The sequence below is a fragment of the Cnephaeus nilssonii genome (genome assembly GCF_951640355.1).
Source record: "Cnephaeus nilssonii genome assembly, chromosome: 17".
Classification (NCBI taxonomy): Eukaryota; Metazoa; Chordata; class Mammalia; order Chiroptera; family Vespertilionidae; genus Cnephaeus; species Cnephaeus nilssonii.
The window spans coordinates 59,464,553-59,483,147 of record NC_137088.1 but is presented as its reverse complement, the minus strand read 5'-3'; the positions used below and the strand labels follow the sequence as shown (position 1 = coordinate 59,483,147).

The 18,595-nt window shown below is 41.8% G+C and overlaps 1 protein-coding gene across 2 annotated transcripts in view; it reads right to left on the bottom strand.

Moving 5' to 3' along the window:
• The window catches only part of PPP4R2 (protein phosphatase 4 regulatory subunit 2), an 88,332-nt gene that overhangs the window by 18,329 nt on the left and 51,408 nt on the right, over window positions 1-18,595 (bottom strand). For both annotated transcript variants that reach the window (XM_079795242.1, XM_079795243.1), the window contains exon 3: window positions 18,175-18,345. In XM_079795242.1, coding sequence (XP_079651368.1) covers window positions 18,175-18,345 — 171 coding nt within the window. The remainder of the gene's footprint in view (window positions 1-18,174; window positions 18,346-18,595) is intronic.

Genomic DNA, 18,595 nt, shown 5'->3' with positions numbered 1-18,595 from the left:
ACCTACATGGGAACACCCATACAACGGTCTGTTGCTTTCTCAACAGAAACTTTGCAGGCCAGAAGGGAGTGGCAAGAAATACTCAAATTGATGAATAGTAAGGACCTACAACCAAGATTACCCAGCAAAATTCTTATTTAGAATTGAGGGTCAGATAAAGAGCTTCACAAACAAGAAAAAGCTAAAGGAATTCATCATCACCAAACCAGTATTATATGAAATGCTGAAGGGTCTTCTTTAAAAAGAGGAGAAAAAATATCCTATCTAATAAAGAGGGAATATGCTAATAGACCCTCACGCTGTTGCAAAGATGACAGCGCCCACAGCCTATAAGGAGGGAATATGCTAATTGACTGCCCCAACCTCAAAGATAGCAGCGCCCACAGCCACAAGATGGTGGCATCCAGTCCCCTCAGCCCCACCAGGGTGTAAGGCACGTAGCCAGGCCGGGCACGTCCCTAGGCTGGCCCAGCCTTGCCGCGTGCCTGTCTCCGGAGTCCCCCAGTCCCCTCAGTCCCCCAGGGCCGGCCCGAGGCGCAGGCAAGCCTCAGATGGCGGCTTCCCAGCTGCCCAGGGCTGCCCGAGGCTCAGGTAACCAGGGCTGGCTGAGGCTTGCACTGCCCGTAGTGGCAGCAGCAGAGGTGTGATGGAGGCGTCGCCTTCCCCTAATCGCAGGGTCGCCTCCCGCCCCTAAGGGCTCCTAGACTGGGAGAAGGGGCAGGCCAGGCTAATGGACCACACACCCCCCCCCCTGCCGCCAGTGCATCAATTTTCATGCACCAGGCCTCTAGACAACAATAAAATTACAAAGAGAGCAACAAGAAAAGCCCAGAGTGAGCAGAAGGAAGGAGATAATAAAGATCAGAGAAGAAATAAATGACATAGAGACCCTCTACCCCCCCCCCCAAAAAAAAACAATACAAAAGATCAATGAAAACAAGAGCTGGTTCTTTGAAAGGATAAACAAGATTGATGAACCTCTAGCCAGGCTCACCAAGAAGCAAAGAGAGAGGACCCAAATAAACAAAATCAGAAATGAAAGAGGTGAAATAACAACAGACACCGCCGAAATACAAAGGATTGTTAAAAAATACCATGAACAACTCTACTCCAAAGAAACTGGCCAACATAGAAGAAATGGACATATTCCTAGAAAAATACAATCTTCCAAAACTCAATCAGGAAGAATCTAAAAATCTCAATAGGCTGATTAACTATGGAGGAAACTGAAGCAGTAATCAAAAAGCTTCCAGCAAACGAAAGCCCTGAGCTGGACAGCTTCACAGGGGAGTTTTACAAAACATTCAAAGAAAAATTAAAACCTATCCTCCTCAGACTATTCAAAAAAATTCAAGAAGAAGCAACACTATCAACCTCATTCTATGAAACCAACATTACCCTAATACCAAAACTGATAAAGACAACACAAAGAGAATTACAGGCCAATATCCTTCATGAACATAGATGCCAAAATCCTCAACAAAATTTTAACAAATCAGATCCAGCAGTACATCAGAAAGATCCTACACCATGACCAAGTAGGATTTATCCCAGGGATACAAGGATGGTACAATATACGAAAATCAATAAATGTGATACATCACATAAACAAATTGAGAGATAAAAATCACAGTCATAATCAATTGATTCAGAAAAAGCATTTGACAAAATCCAATACCCTTTCTTGATAAAAACCATCAGCAAAAAATTATTAGACTTAATAAGTGAATTTCGAATAGAGGGATCATATATCAACATAATAAAAGCCTTCCTTATACGATAAATCTATAGCCAACATCATACTCAATGGGCAGAAACTAAAACCATTTCACCTAAGAACAGGAACTAGACAGGGATGCCCACTCTCACCACTCCTGTTCAACATAGTGCTGGAAGTACTAGCCATTGCAATCAGACAAGAAGAAATAAAAGCTATCCAAATTGAAAAGACGTAAAACTGTCATTATTCCCAGATGACATGATACTGTACACAGAAAACCATAAGACTCCATCAAAAAATTATTAGACTTAATAAATGAATTTGGCAATGTAGCAGGATACAAAATGAACACCAAGAAATGTATGGCATTTTTATACACCAATAGTGAACTTACAGAAAGAGAGATTAAAAAAAATAATCCCACTTACCATCACACCAAAAAAATTAAAATACTTTGGAATAAACTTAACCAAGGAGGTAAAAGACCTGTGCTCAGAAAACTACAGGACACTGAAAAAGGAGATAGATGAAGACAAACAGATGGAAGAACATACCATGTTCATGGATTGGTAGAATCAACATCATCAAAATGTCCATTCTACCCAAAGGAATCTATAGATTCAATGCAATCCCCATTAAAATGCCAACTGCATATTTCACAGACCTAGAACAAACTCTCCAAAAATTCACCTGGAATAAAAAGACAACGAACAGCTGCAGCAATCCTGAGAAAGAAGAACAAAGTAGGAGGGATCTCAATACCAGATATCAAGCTGTTTTACAAACCCACTGTTCTCAAAACTGCCTGTTACTGGCACAAGAACAGACATATAGATCAATGGAATAGAATAGAGAATCCAGAAATCGACCCAAACCACTATGCTCAATTAATATTTGATGAAGAAGGCAAGAGCATACAATGGAGTCAAGACAGTCTCTTCAATAAATGGTGTTGGGAAAATTGGACAGATACATGCAAAAAAAATGAAACTAGACCACCAACTTACACCACACACAAAAATAAACTCAAAATGGATACAGGAGTTAAACGTAAGATGGGAAAACATAAAAATATTACAGGACTCCACAGGCAGCAAAATCTCAGGCATATGCCGAAGCAATATCTTCAAATACTGCTTCTAGGGCAATGAAAACCAAAAGAGAAAGTAAACAGATGGGACTACATCAAAATAAAAAGCTTCTGCACAGCTAAAGAAACCATCAACAAAACAACAAGAAAGCCCACTGCATGGGAGAACATATTTGCCAATGATATTAACGATAAGTGTTTAATCTCCAACATTTAGAGAACTCATACAACTTAACAAAAGGGCACACCACTGTTTTGTGGGCTCCATATCCAGTGAGAGGGTGTGGGGGAGGCAGCCAATCAATGATTCTCTCTCCTCAATATATACCAATTGATGTTTCTCTGTCTCTTTCCCTCCCCCTTCCTCTCTGAAATCAATAAAATATTTTTTAAAAAAAGATGCAAATCAAAACAACAATACGGTACCATCTCACACCTGTTAGAATGGCTATCATCAACAAATCAACAAATGACAAGTCCTGGCTAGGATGAGGAGAAAAAGGAATCCTCGTGCACTGCTGGTAGGAATGCAGACTGGTGCAGCCACTGTGGAGAACAGTATGGAGTTTCCTCAAAAAACTAAAAATGGAACTGCCATTTGACCCAGTGATCCCATTTCTAGGAATATATCCCAAGAAACTAGAAACACCAATTAGAAAGGACATATGCACCCCTATGTTCATAGCAGCACAATTCACCATAGCTAAGATTTGGAAACAGCCTAAGTGCCCATCAGCAGATGAGTGGATTAAAAAACTGTGGTACATCTACACAATGGATCACTATACTGCAATAAAAAAAAAAAGTAATTCTTACCACTTGCAGCAGCACGCATGGAACTGGAGAGCATTATGCTAAGCAAAATAAGCCAGTCAGAGAAAGATAAATATCACATATCTCACTCATTTATGGAATATAATGAACAACATAAACCGATGAACAGAAAGAGATCCAGAGACAGAGAAGCATCGATCAGATGCTCAAACCTCAGAGGGAAGGGAGGGAAAAGTGGGGGTAAAGGGGAGAGATCAACCAAAGGACTTGTATGCCTGCTTATAAGCATAACCAACGAACACAGACACCAGGAGGGTGAGGGCATGAGCGGGAGTGGGAGGCGGGGAGGGGTGGGGGAGGACGGGCAATGGGAGGATAAGGACACAGATGTAATACCTTAATCAAAAAGAAAAAAAGTGAAAAAAATGGCAGTAAATACATATTTATTAACAAATGAATCTAAAAATAAAAATGAACAAGAAATCTAATGAACAAAATAAACTGGTGAATAAAACAGAATCAGAGGCATGGATGCATGGAACAGACCGACGAATCTCAGAGGGAAGGGGGGAGGCAGGGACAGGAAGAGATTAACCAAGGATCTTACCTATGGACACAGACAGTAGGGTGGTGAAGGCCTGGGGTGGGACAGGAATGGGGTAAAGAGGGGCAATGGGAGACATCTCTAATACTCTCAACAATAAAGATTAAACATAAAATAAAATAAATAAAAATATTAAAAAATTAATATGCATTTGACTTAAAGTCTAAGAAAAACAAATTCAGATAATTAACTACCTCATCTCTGTGTGTATAAGCAACTTTCTTCACGAAAAAGGTAAGTACAGCCCAGCAGGTGTGACTCATCAGTTAAACTTGACCCAGGAACCAAGAGGTCACGGTTTGATTCCCTGTTAGGACACATGCCTGGGTTTCAGGCTTGATCCCCAGTAAGAGCGTATGCAGGAGGCAGCTGATAGATTATGTTTCTCCCTCGTAGATGTTTTTATATCTCTATTCCTCTTCAGTCCTCTCTCACTCAAGTCAATAAAAACATAATTAAAAAAAAAGATAAATACAAAATATAACAAAGAGGCCAGTAGTGTAAAAGGCTAAAGAGATAATCATTAAATCAAACATCTTATTTAAGAAAAAAGCTAAAATAGCCAATTCACTTTTGTTCTGTGCTTTAGTTAACACTATTTAGGTGGAAACTAACTTAAATATCTCACAATTTTCAAAGGCTGAATGGGTTCAGTTTTGTTTCCTCTGAAGTCCCCACAAGAGACAGAAATGCCACTGGTTTTCTGCAATATTATCTTTACTTAAACTGCAAGCATGTCACACTCATGGCCCGCCAACCGCGAGTTTGACATGCTTGAAAGCAATGGGTTCTTTCTATACTCAGACTTTATTTAATATGTGGATAAAATATACACATACATCAATATTCATATACATATACCAGAGGCCTGGTGCACGAATTCGTGCACAGGTGGGATCCAGCCAGCCCACCCCAATTAGGGTCAATCGGGCAGGGCCAGCCAGCCCCACCCCCTGGTCGAACTCTAGTCAAACTCCCGGTGATGGGGACAACTTGCATATTACCCTTTTATTATATAGGAGGATTTTATACCTTAAACCAAACTCCAGAAATTCTGAGATTAATTGAAGATGTCATTGTGAAATGGTAAGTATAAAAAATGAAGAAAATAGCCCTAGCCAGTTTGGCTCAATGGATAGAGTGTCGGCCTGTGGACTGAAGGGCCCCAGGTTTGATTCCAGTCAAGGGCACATGCCCGGGCTGCAGGCTCAATCCTCAGTAGGGGACTTGCAGGAGGCAGCCAATCAATGATTCTCTCTCATCATTGATGTTTCTATCTCTATCTCCCTCTCCCTTCCTCTCTGAAATCAATAAGCATGTATTTCTCTTTTAATTAAGAAAATAAAGAAGCAGACTCTTACAATAAGGGTAAATAAACTAATACCTGTACCATTTCTCATCCCAAAATAAATCTCTAGCAATTGTCAACACTTTTAATCAAAAGCCTACCGTAGTATGAATTATTGAACTTGCATCAAATAAAGTCAAGAAAAAATTCATTGGATTTCTGCTAGTTCCTACCTTTCAATTTAAAACTTTTTATTAGAGAGAGCATCACCTCAGACCATATTACCACGAGACAACATTTTGGGGGGGGGGGGGAGGGAAGGTTACTAAATTAATCTGATTAGCAATTAGTTATGCTAAATAGAATGAAAGGGAGTGAAGAAAAAGTAAATAAACACATTTGAACTACTAGAATAAATATGTTCAACCAGCAATGACACAAATACTTTTTAAAAGTGCAAAAACTCTATTTTTCCAACCCAACCAAGCAGCAGAAAATCCAGTAAGTACTAATAGGTCAGGTAAGTAAGAAAACAAAGTAACAAAGAAGGCTAGAATAATCTTAAACTGTAAAGCAAACAAAAATAAAACATGAAGTATGTGTTTTATATCTACAAGCCAGACCTAAGAGTATAAAAATCTCACGTGACTTTTAAAAGACGTGTAAAGAGGTTCTGAAGTGCAGAAACTTACAAGAAATGTCTGTGTTTGTGCATACACATAAAACAATCATGTGAAAAGTTTTCAGGACTAAGCAAAATCTGATTAATCATGTGTATTAAAATAACTTTAGAGAAGAAATTCAAAAGTCGGAAAGACTATCATGCCAGAAGACGATAAGCACCTCTTAGTTATGACTATGCCTGCCTTAGAGATGATGTAACAAAGGTTTTTAGGTATCAGGTGGTTCTGTACTTTTTCCAGACCCCTCTTGCATAGCCACATTATATTTTAGCAACTACGCAAAATAATAAAACTTCCTGCTTATTATTTACTAGAGGCCCGGTGCACGAATTCGTGCACGGGTGGGGTCTGGCTAGCCCACCCCAATGGGGGCCGTGGGCAACTGACCAGCAGGGGGGAGGGGCCACAGGTGGTTGGCGGCGGGCCCTGCCCCCGATCGGGGTATTGGGGGCTGATCAGGACCTGGATCAGGCTGGTTGGCTGCTGCAGTGTACTTCATAACCACCGGTCATTCCGCCGTTCTGGTCACTGGGCTTTTATAGATATACTAGAGACCCATGGCAGGAAGATTCCTGCAAGAACAGGGCTTCTGTCGGGCTTCCCTCCCACCACCACCACCTCTCCCGCCCCCCTGCGCTTTCCCTGCCGCCTCTACCCCCCACCCCACGCTTTTCCTCCCGCCGCCGCCCCCCCACCCTCCGCGCTTTCCCTCCCACAGCCGCTGCACCCCTGCGCTTTCCCTCCCACCGCCACTGCTGCCCCATACTTTCCATCCCGCCGCCGCCTGGTGCTTTCCCTTTCCTCCCGCCGTCTCTGCCCCCCACCTCACGCTTTCCCTCCTGCAGCCGCTGCACTCCCCCCGCGCTTTCCCTCCCGCCACCGCTGCCCCGTGCTTTCCCGCCACCCGCCCCTTCCCTCCCACAGCCGCCTTGCTTTCTGCTTTCCCTCCCTCTTCCTTCTATGCTGTCTTCAGTCTTCACTCCTCCCTCCCTCAGCGTATGCAAATTAACTACCATCTTTGTTGGGTTAATTTGCATACTCGCTCTAATTGGCTGTGGGCATAGCAAAGGTACAGTCAATTAACATTTTTCTCTTTTATTAGTATAGATATATACTTACTTATTTTTCTTCCTGCTTATTTTAGAGAGGTTGTAGGTCTAACATTGTCAAAGGAGAGACAAGACTTAATTAATTTACGTTTACATTCATTAATCCTTTCAGTCTCAATAATTCAGAGGACAATTTTTTAAAACCTCTAGAAATGTAAGTTACATTTTCTCTACCCCTCAAAACCAGGAGTTTCTAAATTATATTCACGGTGTCCATGATAAGAAGAGGATTTTAAAAAGTGGCCCTGGTTTAATAGAATAAGTCCATATACACTTATTGTTTATTATAATACTAAACAGAGGGCATAAAAGGGCAACAAATATGTTTTAATTGACCATCCCATTAAGTTTCTAGTTTTATTTTAATTTTTGGTGCCTTCTCACCTAAAAAAAAAGTAACTTCAGTTCTGGAGAATAACTATAATCTATCTTCTCTTATAAAATCTTAAAGTTCAAAGGTAATCTGAAAAGAACTAAATTAAAAAATAATAAAGGACCTAACTAAACATTGAACCATGTAATTCTATTTAACATTCCCCATCAAGTCTATTTAACATGCCCCATCAAACCAAATATAGATATAGAAATGTGCCTTTATTCCTTTCCTTTATTCATTCAATACCTATATTACAGTTCAGGAAATCAAGCAAACATGTGAATGGACCATTTCCACCTCAAAGTGGGAAAATTTGTAAGATGACAACATACAAAAGTAATTTTAAAAAATTGATAATCTTTTTCATGTCCAAAAACCATGTAGCATTTACTAAAACCATGTAGTTTATACTAATTAAAAACAAAAGCAAAACAAGATGAACTTGCCTATTAGAAAATCAACCAAAAAATAATAAAAAATATGAAACAAATTCATAAGAGTCAATAAGAACATAAAAAGATGTTCAATTTCACCTGCAATCTAAGAAACAAATCCATGCACATACACCCAAAAATAAGGAAGAATTCTACTATCTGCACTCATGTACCCATGGAAGCGTTTATTTGTGAGGTCAATTTGCAAGTATCAATGAAAATTTTAAGTGTACATATAATATGACCTAGCAATTCCATTTCTACAGATTTTAAAAAGGCAACAATAAATCCATACATATAATCAATATATGACATTCATCAACACAAGAAGGTGTGTACCAGGATGCTTGTTATAAGTACTGGTAACAGCCAAAAATTAAACATCAGCCACCAATGGGGAAAGGGCAAATGAATTTATAACCTGTTCATATAATAGAAAATAATGCAGCCATTTAAAAAAAACAAAACAGACGAACAAGACAGAGCTGTAAATGTACTGATAATAAAGATCATCAAAGCTCTTCCAAAAGGAAAACACAACTAGCATCTAACACAGTCCTACTTTGATTCTTTTAGATACTCCTATTGTTACAGGATAGTGAGAAGCTAGGAAAATTCCAGGGCATGCATGAGGAATAGAGAAACTGAGACACAAAGAAATTAAACAAGGCCAAACATGTAGGCTAGCTTGTTGCAAAACCTTATACTGAGAACAAATGTTTCTCCTCACTAACCAAAGAATGCAGGAAAGAGAGGGGAGTTTTTAATGCCTCTTCTCCTCAACCAGAGTATGTATACACAGTGTAAATCACCCTGGAACTGTGAAGGCAGAAGGGGGAAGAAGGAAAGAAAGAAGGGAGAGATTTATCTCAAAGGCAGCCTTTTTGGGGAGTGGGGGGAGAAGAGGGAGTGTTAACTGTTTAAACAATTTATATTCAAAACATGAAAATAAAATCGAAAGATATAGGCATGTTTAATGTACCAATATATGATATTATAGTACAGACAAAAAAGGGTAAATTTAAAAAATATTAACATATCACTAATAAAGATTGGATTATGCTTGATTAGAAAATGATTCATAAACTTTCATTCTAAAAATTAAAGTTCAAAACCACGGTTCAAAGATGAAAAATATTTTAAAAGCAATTATGTTTAAGTATGCTTAGGTATTTAATGACCATTCAAGTCATTTTTGAAAGTAGGTCAGTTACCTGTTTCACAGATTAACAAATTCATTTAGATTTATTTAATAGTCTACATATATCAATGTCTGGTCCAATTTAATTTGAAAGAATTGAAAGTGGTATTACTAATTCAGAATCACAAATAAATTAGCTTAACGTTCACAAAGCAGTGGTACAATTTGACCTGTTTCACCTTAACTCTTATGTTTAAACTAGTGGCCTGGTGCACAAAATTCGTGCAAGGGGGGAAGGGTGTTCCTCAGCCCGGCCTGCACCCTCTTCAATCTGGGACCCCTCGAAGGATGTCCTACTGCCAGTTTACAGGGATCAGACCTAAACCGGCAGTCAGACATCCCTCTCGCAATCCGGGACTGCTGGCTCCTAACTGCTCACCTGCCTGCCTGCCTGCCTGATTGCCCCTAACCACTCTGCCTACTGTCCTGCTTGCCCCCAACTGCCCCCCTGCCAGCCTGATCACCGCCAACTGCCCCCCGTGCCAGTGTGCTCACCCCCAACTGCCTCCCCTGCCAGCCTGCTCACTCCAAACTGCCCCCCCTGCTGCCCTGATCACCTCCAACAGACCCCCACTGATGGCCTGCTCACCCCCAACTGGCCCCCCTGCTGGTCTGCTTACCCCCAACGGCCCTGCCCCCCAGCAGCCTGATCACCCACAACTGCCGTCCCATCCTGGCCTGATCACCCACAACTGCTCTCCCCTCTTGGCCTCTAACCGCCTCTACCTCAGCCCCGCCACCATGGCTTTGTCCAAAAGAACGTCCGGAAGGTCTCCTGGAAGGTCTCCCAGTCTAATTAGCATATTACCCTTTTGTTAGTATAGATGGTAGCCATTGCCCTGGTCGGTTTGAGTGTCTGCCCATTGACTGAAGGGTCCCAGGTTCGATTCACACTCAAGAGCACAACCAATTGATGTGTTTTTCTCAGGTAGATGTTTCTCGCTCTTCCCCCTCCCTCCTTTCCCTCCTATTCTCTCTAAAAGTCAATGAAAAAAATATCCTCAGAAGTGAAGATTTAAAAAAAGAAAATTAAAAAATGGTAGCCATAATTTACTGAAAAGATAAATCACCATAATGTCTAAAAAGCACTCTTATCTTGAACACATTTCAATCAGTAGTAAATCTTATGCAACATCCTCTCTAATAAAATGGTAATATGCAAATTATCCATCACTCCTCTACATAAGCCACGCCCACCAGCCCAGCCACGCCCACCAGCCAATCAGGGTGAGTATGCAAATTAACCCAAACGAAGATGGCTACAGCCACAGAGAGCAAGGTTTCCCAGGTAACAGAGCAAGCCAAGCTTTCCATAGCCGTTGCAGGCCTAAGCCTCCACTCAAGCTACAAAGTTTCAATTATAGAAGGTAAACAAATTCAAACAAATGGCGGCAGAATGGAGCTTGAGAGAGCAGGCCAGGGTTGCCGGTGGCAACAGGGGAAGCAAAGCTTTCTGGACACCCTGGCTGGGCTCACCCGCTTAAGGCTACAAAGTTTCAATTGTAGAAGGTGAATTAACTGCCACAGAAATGCAGTCTTGGCTCCGCTCCAGGCTACAAAGTTTCAATTGTAGAAGGAAAATAAATCCCAGATACCAGGGCCTCCCCTTGGGTTGCCAGGGGGCGTGGCCGGCCTGCAAACCACCACAGGCCCCTCGCTCAGGCCGCCCCACGCCCCAAGGGATCCCCACCCTGATCCGGGACACCCTTCAGGGCAAACCAGCTGGCCCCCACCCATGCACCAGGCCTCTATCTTATCTAATAAAAGAGTAATATACAGATTGATCATCACTGCAACACACAATATAGCTGCCCCCATGTGGTCAAAGATCCTGCCCCCATGTGGACACAAGATGGCCACTACAAGATGGCCAGCAGGGGAGGGCAGTTGGGAGGCACCCGGCCTGCAAGGGAGGGCAGTTGAGAGGGACCAGGCTTGCAAGGGAGGGCAGTTGGAGGTGATCAACCCTGCAGGAGAGGGCAGTTAGGGGTGACCAGGCTGGCAGAGGAGGGAAGTTGGGGGCAAACAAGCTGGCAGGGGAGCAGTTAAGCATCAACCAGGCTGGCAACGGAGTGGTTAGGGGGTGATCAGGCTGGCAAGCAGAAGCGATTAGGGGCAATCAGGAAGGCAGGCAGGCAAGCAGTTGGGAGCCAGCAGTCCTGGATTGTGAGAGGGTACAGGAGTCCCAGATTGGAGAGGGTACAGGCTGGGCTGAGGGACAACACCCTGCCGTGCATGAATTTTGTGCACCGGGCTTCTAGTATTTCTAATAAACAGTATGTGACTTCTTGTGGGTATGTGCGTAAAAAAGTAGCATCAATAAGTAATATATATGTATACTAGAGACTCGATGTATGAATTCATGCTTAAGTCCCTTGGCCTGGCCAGCAATCGAAGCCTATGGAGGTGGAGGGGGTGTGAGGGGACCACAGGAGGCTGGCTGTGGGAGCACACTGGCCACCAGGGGGCAGCTCCTACACTGAGTGTCTGTCCCCTGGTGTGTGTCATAGTGACTGGTAGACCAGTCACTCTGTTTTAACGGTTGCTTAGGCTTTTATACATATACTAGAGGCCCGATGCATGAAATTTGTGCACGGGGGAGGGGGGGAGAAGAGGGAGGGGGGACAGGCGGGGGAGATGTCCCTTCAGCCCAGTCTGCACCCTCTCCAATCCAGGACATCCCTCTCACAATCCTGAACTGCTGGCTCCTAATTGCTCACCCGCCTGCCTGCCTGGTCACCCCTAACTGCCCCCCATGCTGGTTAGGTCGTCCCCAACTGTCCCCTCCCAGCCAGCATGGTTGCCCCTAACTGCCCCCCCCTTGCCGGCCTGGTCGCCCCCAACTGCACCCCCCCCCCCCCCCACTGGGCTCTTACTGCCTCTCCTGCTGGCCTGGTAACAGCCACGCAGCCTGCTTGTTCAGTCATTTGGTCATCCCTCGGGCCAGACCTGGGTGGCTGAGTAGCCACCATCTGAGGCTTGCCTGAGCCTCAGGCCGGCCCTGGATGGCTGTGGGGCTGAGGGGACTGGATGCTGCCATCTTCTGGCTGTGGGTGCCACCATCTTTGAGAGCGTGGCAGTCAATTAGCATATTCCCTCTTTATTAGATAGGACTAAAGGTCCAGTGCATGAAATTCATGCACAGGGGAGGGGGAGGTCTCCCTCAGCCCAGCCTGCACCCTCTCCAATCCAGGACTCCTTGGGGGACATCCCTTTCACAATCCTGGACCACTGGCTCCTAATGGCTCACCTGCCTGCCTGGCCGTCCCTAACTGCCCCCCTCCCCCGCCGGCCTGATCGCCCCTCACTGCTTCTGTGTGCCAGCCTGGTCACCCCTAACTGGCCCCCGCTGCCAGCCAGGTCGCCCCCAACTGCCCCTCCCTGCCAGCCTGGTCGTTAACTGCCCCCTTCCCCCACTGGCCTGGTCACCCCTCACTGCACCCTCTGCCTGGCCTGGTCACCACCAACTGTCCCCCCCCATCGCCTGGTTGCCCATAACTGCCCCCCCCCCCCACTGGCCTAACCACCCCTCACTACCCCCACATGCTGGCCTAATCGCCCCAACTGCCCTCCCTGCCAGGCTGGTCGCTCTCAACTACAACCTCCCCACTGACCTGGTCGCCTCTTACTGCCCCCCCTGCTGGCCTGATCGCCCCCAACAGTCCTCTCCTACTGGCCAGATGGCCCCCAACAGCCCTCCCCTGCCACAACCCGCCTCATCCACGTGAGGCAGCAGAGGCACCAGGACCGGCCTCCTCCACGCCGCACAGAGCTGCAGAACCCCCAGGCCGTACTTCGCGGAGCGGCTACCAGGCCCTGCCTCCGCTGTGCCCGCGGCCATCTTGTGACTACATGAGGGCATGACGACCACTGAGGCTATTATTAGTATAGATGGTTTAATAACTTTCAACAGTACAACAGAGTGCACACTGAAAATAAGTCTCTTTCCCATCCTAAATCCTCAAGGTCAACTATCATTAATGGAACTCGAAGCTGTAATTTTCCTCCATTCCCCAATAAAGTATTTTAGGAACAGGCCTGGCATCAAAGCATAAGGATTTGATATTTTAAGTAAAACTCCTAAACTTAAAAACAAAGGAACATGGAATACTGAATTACACTATCTGTTGGAAATCACATTTGATAAAATAGCTGAAGGAGAGAGACTATTATGCTAACTAAAAATACTCACAAGTGAAACCCCTTCAAATAAAATCTGTCCCTAAATATAAATTTATAGTTAACATACCCACAATTCACTAAATTTGGTATTGTCACTCCACACTCTCAATTGTTAATGCCAAACTAAATACTGAACAATTCAACTTCAGAAATACTACTCTCCCCTTCAATAAAGAAAACCCTAAAAATACTGCCCTGGAAAGTATTTAAAATGACACAGAATGAGACACAGCAACATTTTTTAAATATCAGTTTTATTATAGTGGAGAGTATCTTTTCAAGTGCGATGTTTTACATAGGGCTAAAAATGGTTACTTGGGGAAAAAGAGGAGAACTCCCAAAATATTTTTTTAAAGTCACTAAAGTAAAATACTTAACACAAATTGTTAATTTTTGTGTTTTTTTAAATGTGACATCTCATGTGTAAGTTCTATACAAAGTATAACAATTTATAACATTAAATATAAAATGCAAAAAGGACCCATTAAAATATTTCCTGTTTGATTATTATACCCATTTCAAGTCTGAAAGCCACTGATATCCATTAAGGTAGTTCAAGTTTTTTTTAAAAAAAAAGCTACAGGGAGCATTTGAGATCTTTGTCCCAGGCATATGTTGTCAGTTTGACTCAAACTCATAAAAATTCTCTAAAAGTTTGGATGTTTAGGTCAACATTTATTTGACATAGTCGACAGGATTCTGAAGGACAACACTGCAGACCCGGACCCTGTGCTGGGTAAAAGCAAGGGTCCACTGAGCCCACCAGTTCGCTGCTTCACATCGGGTAAACTGGGTGAGACTTCTTCCATGTAAAACTGTCCTACAGGGACGTCCACCACATCTGGCTGCTGGAAGGACTGGTTTGCATATAAGGACTGTTTTCCCTAGAAGTTTGTTCAAACTCTACAGATCTCAAAATTAATGGAAAAATCATGCCTCCCGGGCCAAAAAGGCCCATGACAGTCAGCCTCCCATTAATACCACGAATACCGTTCATAATGCGGATTCTGTAATCAAAGAAAACACGATAATTTCAAGAAAAACATCAAAAGTGCTTCCTTCAAAGTAACGTTCATTGCTAGCTATGCATTTCCCCCATCTTACAGGTAATTTGTGGATACCATCCCAATAGAACTTTTTTTGTTTTAAGCCAAACCATTCAGAGACCCAATTTTCCACTTCTTCGTACGTTTTGAGGTGCTGCTCAGAAAGTGGATCGGAACAAGTGGTCATCTGAAGGAGCATGTTCTGGTGAATACAGCAGGTGGGTTAATACTTCCCAGGCAAGATCTTTTAACGTGTCTTTGACTGGTTTTGAAGTGTGTAATGGTGCGTCATCATGAAGCAAAATTACTTTGCTGTGTCTTCTGGCCCATTCTGGTCATTTCACGATTTTAACACCACACCTTCCTCATCCCACCAAATGCAGAGCATTGTCTTCTTTTCGAAGCGATTTGGCCTTGCAGTCCATGTTGAATGGTTGACCTGGATCAATCCATAATTTTTTGCGTTGGTATTCTCAAAATAAATGCAATTTTCATCGCCAGTCACAATTCGATGCCAAAAAGACTTTCTTTCGTGCCACTGAAGCAACATTTTACTGATGAGTTTTTGGTTTTCCATTTGTCTTTCGTTCAGTTGATGTGGCACCCATTTTCCTTCCTTTAAAATCTTTCCCATTGCTTGTAAATGATTGGAAATTGTTTGCTGAGCAACGTTTAATCTTTCTGCAAGTTGTTTTTGAGTTTGACATGCATCTTCATCCAATAATGCTTGTAATTGTTCTTCAAACTTTTTCGGTTGACCTGGACGTTCTTTATCTTTCACATCGAAATCATCACTTTTAAAGCATTTACAGCAGCATTCCCAAGTATCTTGAGATGGAGCATGTTCACCATAAGTTTCCCGAAGTATATGATAACTTTCAGCAGCACTTTTCTTCAAAATAAAGTAACGAATTAAAACTTCCCGCAAATGCTCTTTTTTTGGCATGAAATTCATTTTTAAGTATAAAAATATCTGATGTTAACACCTTCAGAAAAATTGACATATGAAATTTTGAAGCTTGTTATCAATACAACAAAAGAGCATACATATCAAATCGCATATATATCAAAATATGTATTGAAAAAAATCCACATTATTAGCCGGTACACCTGGTATTAAGATGGCCAAGATGAGGATCCTTTGGTACTTCTAAAATAATTTTTGCACACACAATTAGAAAAAAGGCGGCTATAAAATTAGGCAGTAAGAATGGAAAGCATATTTAATTGGTCTCTCAAAGCTTCAAAAAGGATTTAGATAAATGGATCAATCTATGTCTTTTAGGTGTCAACCCAATTCTTTGAAGTATTAAAAACATAAAAGGTCATTTGGAACTTGACTTGAAAATAAAATTTGAATCCAACAGTTTTTTATTTTTGTCTATCCTGTACATCTATTATATGTATACTATAAATGTGCAATTTCAATATCTAGATGGTATTGTTACAATTAATTGAAAGGCAAGTGCTTATAAGGACTGGGTATTCAAAAATTCTTAGAAATATGGAAACGCAGTAAGGGCAGAGGGTGGGGTGGGAACCGGGTGGAGGGGAGTTATGGGGGGGAAAAGGAGAAACTATTGTAATAATCTGAACAATAAAGATTAAATTAAAAAAATTAAAAAATATGGAAACACAAATGCTTTTTAAATTCACGTGACTTGAGAAAAATACTTGTAAATAAAAGCTAGCTTAACTTTGTAGGTTTAAGTAACATAGACATATCTTTATTTTTACCTGGGTTTCACAAAAATAAATGTATTTTAATATCTGACTTTGATGTCTATGAAATGTTTCTAGAGGTCACGCAATGCCTTCAATATATCTGCCAGTAAAACGTCTGTTTCTAGAGGTTATAAAGTGTACTCACATATCTGCCAAGCTAAAGAAGGGCACCTGAGCACCGCAAGGGATTTTGTCTTTTATGCTAAACTGCATGGGAGAAGAACTGATTGAAACAAATAATGAATAGTTGGGGCTATGGAAACCCAAGAGACAGCCGCTTGGCTCTTCTCTGCTCCCTGGCTCCCCACTTCTCAGTTTTTTACATTCCTCTATGCATCAGAGTGCGTTTAAGCTGAACTTACATGAAGGAACTTATGAGCTGACATTATTGAAAGGAAATATCTTACACTATTGCCAAGGTTTGACAGAAACACTTCAAGAAAATGCCAAGCTCTAGCCGGTTTGACTGAAGGGTCCCAGGTTCGATTCCGGTCAGGGGCATGTACCTTGGTTGCGGGCACATCCCCAGTAGGAGGTGTGAAGGAGGCAGCTGATCGATGTTTCTCTCTCATCGATGTTTCTAACTCTCTATCACTCTCCCTTCCTCTCTGTAAAAAATCAATAAAATGTATTTTAAAAAAGAAAAAAAGAATAAAAGAAAAGATAATGCCAAGATGGTAGCTGCTTCCTTTCACAGTTAATTCTAAGGAGACACTGACTTTAGATACTACTTTTGGGAAGAGACACTCTCCAACCTGTTTGGCAGGAAACTTATCAGGCACCTAAACACAAATGAACACTTACCCCTGCCTCTGGCACCTGCCTCCACCTACAACAAACATCAAAGACTCCTCAAGGATGAGAACCTGCTGACATCAGAGGTAGACTGCGATCCCAAGACATTGACAAATGGGATTGATACTGAACTCAGAATCCATTTTGTCTTTACCTGTCTGCTAATGATATTAGTCATAATAGTTATAATTGTTCTTTGTGTTTTTCTATATAGCCCAACTATTTATGATTATTGAACATGTATAAAATAACTGTTAATCCTCTTTTCATGGCTTATATAAATGTTATACTAGATTTCAAATATATAAAAATAAGACATGACAAAACTCAGATCATGCTTGTTATAGAAATGACCCAGAGTGGTATTTTTTAGCCTTATGACTGCCTTCCATCTACCTGCCCTTCCCTTTGGGAGAAAATTCACTTAACTCAGATCCCACCCCCAATTGTCAACAGGACAATGTCCATATTGAGACTTCCTAATAATGAGCCCTCCTAGTGCGGTGAGACCACACTATTGGACAAAAGGTTCATCAATGAATCTTTTGAATTGATTTATGACCAAATAGGGGAACTGTAAATGTAAATGGGGTTCTTGGAATATAACCTAACAGGGTGATCTGATCATAAATTCATCACTGGGCAGGTCATGGTTGGTAGTCAAGCCCCAGGCATAGAACTTCTCTACTGAACAACTTATCTTTGCCTTAAACAAGCCCTGTCCACTGTTTCTTTGCATGTGGGATAGCAATTTTTGAAATGTCTCTTTACAGACCCCTCCTTCTGGAGAGCAAATGAGCTATGCTGCAATTCAATCCCCAACTTGCTTTTTCTCACCTTCTCTAATCTTCCTTACTCCCCTCCTTAATTTCAAATGCATGAAAGAAACTGTAAAACTGTCATCTGCATTTGAGATCTTGCTTTCCAGCATGTTTCATCAGTTTGGCTCAAATAAACTCTTATCAAAAAAATTTAATACTGTACATATTTTAAATATTTATAAGCTGAAAATCAGTAACTACTATATATATATATATATGTATGTATATCACAGAACTAAATCGAATGGATAGTCAAACAACCAGATGCATCAAAACTTAATGAAAAATCTAAAGAGCAAACCTTTAAAATAGTATTAAGTGCATACCCATTAAATCCAGTGACAATTTTCAGTATTCTTTCCTTCATTTCATCAAAGGGAATATATTCGACATTAGGGTTGGGTGGACCTCTTGGTTCAGGAGCTGAAGTTCTGAAATCATCCATCACTTTCTCCAGTTTGAAAGTAAAATAGCCTTTAAATTGGGACCACTGAATCCTACAAGCAAAAAAAAAACAACAACTATAATACCATGTAGCTTTACAATTCTTGAACACAAAGCACAAATTCAGAATTTGCCACCAAAATGAAGATCTAATAAGTAGTGAAAGTAAGAATGTCTTTGTTCAGCAGTATGCACTATGCCTGATCAACCTGGCTCATAAGCTCCAATCTGGTTCCATCCATTTCTCCCAACTCTTGACCCAAATGAAATCTAATCTCTGATTAAAAAAAATTTTTTTAAATG